Here is a 4,674-nt window from a genome sequence, read left to right on the forward strand (position 1 = left end):
TGAAAAAGGTGTGAGAAATCTATAAATAATAATAATACAGTATAATTCTTATCTAGTCTAACAGAGGACAGGCAATTTAAGAGAGACTTTTTTTTTTGCATTTACAGGGGCCTCTACGCTAATCGCTAATCTCATGTGTTTTACGATGCAGTTCATACCACCACCTAATTAGCATAACAATAGCAAGCCACAATGAAGAAAGTAGTTGCTTCTTGGTTGCACATGTAATTTAGTGTTTGGGATTTTGCAGGAGCCCGCTTTGGCCTCAAACCCACTTTGCACAGAATTAGGAATCTGTTTTCAGGATATCTACAATAAATACACACGTCTACTACCTGCACGCATTCATTGTGAATGCCACTGTGTGCCAGAAAAAAAAAAAAGAGGCAGGAGGGCTGGCTAGGAGCCACTGTTGTTTGTGAACCATCCGGACATGGTGTTCCTAATGTCATCTAAGGTGTCAATACTTAAAAGCTGAAAAGTATTTGCTAGATTCACATCTTCACTTAGCCTTGTGCCTCATTTCTCACTCCACTGGCTGGTGCACACCAGCACCTGCAATCGAAGAGACTGAAAACTCAAAAGCACATACTCCAGAACTCTTTACATAAGGTTCCAACCAACTTAAACAGGAAGATATTAGCAACGAACCAGAGCACTGTATACAACTCAGGTCCTATAACGTGACATGATTCAAGACACGATCAGATTTTTTTTTTAATTCAGTACCATCCCCAGTAAACAGTTTCACAAAATGGAATGCAACATCCCGTTTTTAAAAGCAGAAGGGGGGGGGGGGGTTGCAGTGATGGGGCCTTGGAAAAGGCTCAAACTTTATACAAAATAGTTAAAAGGATAGTTTATAAATTGCTAGACACCAAATTATGTCTCTTTTTGCAATTAAAAAAAAGTAAAACAAAACAAATTACACAGTTTCAGTTTGCACTTTATGTATTTAGATGGCAACAAAGGATGTAAAGTGTAGAATATGCACCTCCTAATTCAAACAAATCACATCTGCAACTCTGGGCCTTCCCCTATAAAGCAAACCATTCTCTCTTTTTATTTACTTACAACAGGCCAGTGTAACCCAGTACAGTTCAGCCTACAGGAAATATCTGTTAAAAGAATTAACCAGGTAATAGATTTCCATGCACAATGATAATATGTACAGAAAGGCATACAAGCAAAACCCTTCAAAATTAATCCATTAAGAGAGGAACAAGCAAGCAACTTTTTAGAAGAGTTAACTTCTAGTGAAAAAGAAAATTGAAAACAAACTCTGACCCCAGCACAGAACGAATATGCTCAGAGTCATTTTTGGGCTTCTACAGTGTATGAGCTGTCTGCCTCCAGGAGAAAATAACCACTGCCACATCATTAACAGTTTCTTGGACAATGCTGAGGTCTGATTTGTCATCGCACTTAGAAATATAAAACTCAAAATATACTTTACAAACAAAAAAAAAGGAAGAATACTTCCTTATAAAACACATCTTTCCAAATATTAAACAAGAACTTAAGAAGCTAGTGTTGAACCTAGAGGGTTTGGAATAGATGGTGTTACTTTTAACCAGTAACACACACACAGCCCAAAACGCTAGTTACTATCATGTAAAAGGTTGACTGTTTGCAGACAAAAGCATAAGTCATTCTGCCAAGTAAAATTTTACAAAGCAAGTTAAATACTCAGCAGAATAGGATGTCAAATGTTTGTTAATTTAAGGCCCTACGTACACAGCATTTGTCCCATAAACACAAAATGAGAAAATCCCTTTACAACCTCGGGTCCTTAATATTTTGAACAAACTAATTAAACTGCTGCTAACAATAGAAAATAATTTTTAAAAAGCAGCTCGGTTAGGATTACAAAAGCTTCTGAAACTGTACCATTTTCTCCCTCTAGCTGATGGATGGACTTGAAATCACATCGATATGCCCAGCCCAGCTAGGCTTCTAGCCTCTCTTCTCCCACACCCTATAAAATGCCAAAAGTTCTTAAAATGCTCCAATCTCTGTGCCCCACGGTCTGTATGGCTTGCCAAGGTTTGCTGTCTGCGTTGGTGCGGATGTGCCCAGTGCACTTGGGGACAGGAGGTGGAAAGAGCTGAAGGAAAATGGAAACGCAGACAGAGACGCCATGGAAGACAGCAGAGGAGGGGAGAGTTTGGAGGAGGCCACCATAGGGAGCACAGACGCAACGCTGCCATTAGGGGGCACTCTAAGTGAGGCAGCTTCCCCATGTCGGCTCTGGTGATGCGCTTCTGAAGGGGAGGCTGTGGTACTGCTATTATTGTGACTGTTCTGTGCCAACAGCAAAGGGTGAGAGAGGTGAGGGTGATGTCCGAAGGCACTGCCCCAGGGGATGTGTCCAATGGCAGGGTGGGCACTGCTTGCTGCCTCTCGCTGAGAGGCATGGTTGTTCAAGTGAGAGACTAGTCGAACACGCAGAGGATCAGAGGAGTCCAGGCCCTCGATAATACTGAGATAGCGGGCTACTTCAGCCAAGCATTCTCTGAATCCCAAACTCCGGTAGTCCATTGCAAGCGCATGGGCATCAAAATAACCTGGGCAAGGGAGGAGAACCACAAAGAGTTAAGAACTATTTAAACAGTTCCAGCCAATACAATTTTCTCTTCCGATCACCAGCATTTCTTTCCACTTTGGAAAGTGTTGGAAGAATTCTAAGAATTACAGTAGTTAAACCAAAGGGTTTGTTCAGTTGAATGTGTGTTACATAACCTGAACAAACCCTTGGGGCAGCAATAAATTTTCTCAAGAAAGCTTTTGTTTATGTTATTTGTATTCTGCAGCCTGCAGTGAACCTGTAAGAAAGTCTACTGGAACAGATGAGACCAATCAACAATATATTCTCCAAGTTTCACACCCAAACAAAAATGACCCCATGGAATAAAAGGTACCCACTTGCGGCTGCTTTAGGGCCCTCTGTGCTAAAAGTCCTTTCTAAAGCTATTTCAAGGGAGGGACCCCTTAATTTGAATTTACTGTACCCAACACGTTTACCAACTACAGAGTCCTAAAACCAGTATGCGAAGTTTACAATGGTTTTCTTCCTAGGAAGCCTTCTGTGGTATTACTTTTAGCCCTGCACCTTTTCTATTTCATAAAACAAACATCTACCTTTCCCTCCAGCTGTATGCAGCATTTTTAGATGATCCACAGTCATCTGCAAAATTTCAGCTTTTTCCAATTTTGCTGATCCCTGAGGGGAATACAAGAGAGCAGGAGAGAGAAAAGAAACCATGGATTTATTTGACATATATATCTGGGAAGACACATCTTAACGCAATTAAACAGTTAAGTATTTTGTAAGTAACTGCACAAAAATGCGAACGCAGTTCAAATCATATTTACCTGTTTCTCAAAAGCACTAGGCACCAATCGTCTGAGTTCAGACAAACTGTTATTTATTCGATCTCGGCGACGCTTTTCTATTATCTGAAGTGAGACAAACAAAAGCTACTTAAGTTTCGTGCAACTGGAGTGGCACTACTACGCAAATATAAAAAGTAATTTCTCACTTCATGGAGTAATGTATGCAAGGAGTACTCACGCCTCTGCGTCTTTTCCTAGCCAGGATTTGAGAAGTTGTTGATGGAGACATCGATCCCGGGGGGGAACTCAAGTTCCTGAACAACAGAATCAGAGAGAGACAGAGATAAGTTGCTGCTGCAGGTATAAGTGATGACCGTACTGTTAAAAAAGCACAGAGACCGTTCATGATCACAAATAGTGTACATCACAAGAACGACTCTGGATCCAAGATTACGACTATCCCGGCTGCATGAAAGAAAGCTGGAAACTGGTTGATCAATGTGATGGCATTCAGCGAGCACAGGTTCCTTTCACACGTACACACACGTACACGATTATCTCCTGCATAACCTCAGCACGTGGGTTTTTAACAGGCACGTCCGTGCCCGGGTGTGCAGTCGGGGCACCGCTTCCCACCTTACCCGTTCTCGTCCGCGCTCTCTTTCTCCACTTCGATGGTCTCGTCCAGCTCGCTGTCTGAGGAGCTGTAATCGTGCGTCCGCTTCATGGCCGCAGGCAGGAAAGAGTTAATGGCAAGAATGCGCTTGTGTCTGCGCACACGGGGTGCTCTGTGCTCTGCCGTTGCTTCTCACACACTGTTGCGACCTCAGGCTCTCCCTCCGGTTAAACCTCGAACATCTCTTTCCCACGCTTCGCCTCTCAGCGGTGGCGGGCGGAGACCTGCCCCCCTCCCATCCCCCTAGGCGACGCCTCCACACCCCTCCACAGCCAATCCAACCTAGGCTTCCCCACCCATCCTCTTTTTTTCTGATGTCCACAATAGCCAATGGAAGGCAGTCGAATTCCGCGCCGGGCCCGCCCCTCCCCCCACGGGTGATTGACTGCAGCGTTGGTCCCGCCTCGCCCCGGCGGCTCGCTGGGGATTGGGAGGGCCTGGGGCCAGTCAGGAGTCTGCAGGGCTGCCTGTAAGCACGCGCAGGCCGTGGGAAAGTTCCTAAGCCGAACGCTGACAGCCAATCCGGGGGCGGCGGCTGCGCTCGGCGTTCCGATGAATGGAGCAATTGGTTGGGGTGACGGGCGGTCTGCAGCTAACCGTGTGAACCTGTAATGCAACCCCCGGCTCCCAGTGCTTGTAAATCAACACTCGGCTGTAGCCTG

General features: G+C 44.6%; 1 protein-coding gene across 1 annotated transcript; it reads right to left on the reverse strand.

Annotated features, from left to right (window-relative positions):
• Positions 1-803: 803 nt before the first annotated feature.
• HEY1 (hes related family bHLH transcription factor with YRPW motif 1) lies at positions 804-4,227 on the reverse strand. The gene is made up of 5 exons (XM_030190177.1): positions 3,978-4,227; positions 3,575-3,650; positions 3,376-3,459; positions 3,142-3,223; positions 804-2,567 (listed from the first exon to the last, which is right to left on the reverse strand). The coding sequence occupies exons 1-5, from the start codon at positions 4,061-4,063 to the stop codon at positions 1,999-2,001; spliced, it is 897 nt and encodes a 298-aa protein (XP_030046037.1). The 5' UTR covers positions 4,064-4,227; the 3' UTR covers positions 804-1,998.
• Positions 4,228-4,674: the final 447 nt, after the last annotated feature.

This window comes from Microcaecilia unicolor, chromosome 1, assembly GCF_901765095.1.
Source record: "Microcaecilia unicolor chromosome 1, aMicUni1.1, whole genome shotgun sequence".
In the NCBI taxonomy this organism is placed as follows: Eukaryota; Metazoa; Chordata; class Amphibia; order Gymnophiona; family Siphonopidae; genus Microcaecilia; species Microcaecilia unicolor.

Coding starts and splice junctions, on each gene's coding strand:
- HEY1 (XM_030190177.1), bottom strand. CDS start 4,063: ATGAAGCGGACGCACGATTACAGCTCCTCAGACAGCGAGCTGGACGAG. Junction 3,651..3,977: donor GAGAGCGCGGACGAGAACGG/GTAAGGTGGGAA, acceptor TCTGTTGTTCAG/GAACTTGAGTTCCCCCCCGG. Junction 3,224..3,375: donor CTAGTGCTTTTGAGAAACAG/GTAAATATGATT, acceptor TATTCCCCTCAG/GGATCAGCAAAATTGGAAAA.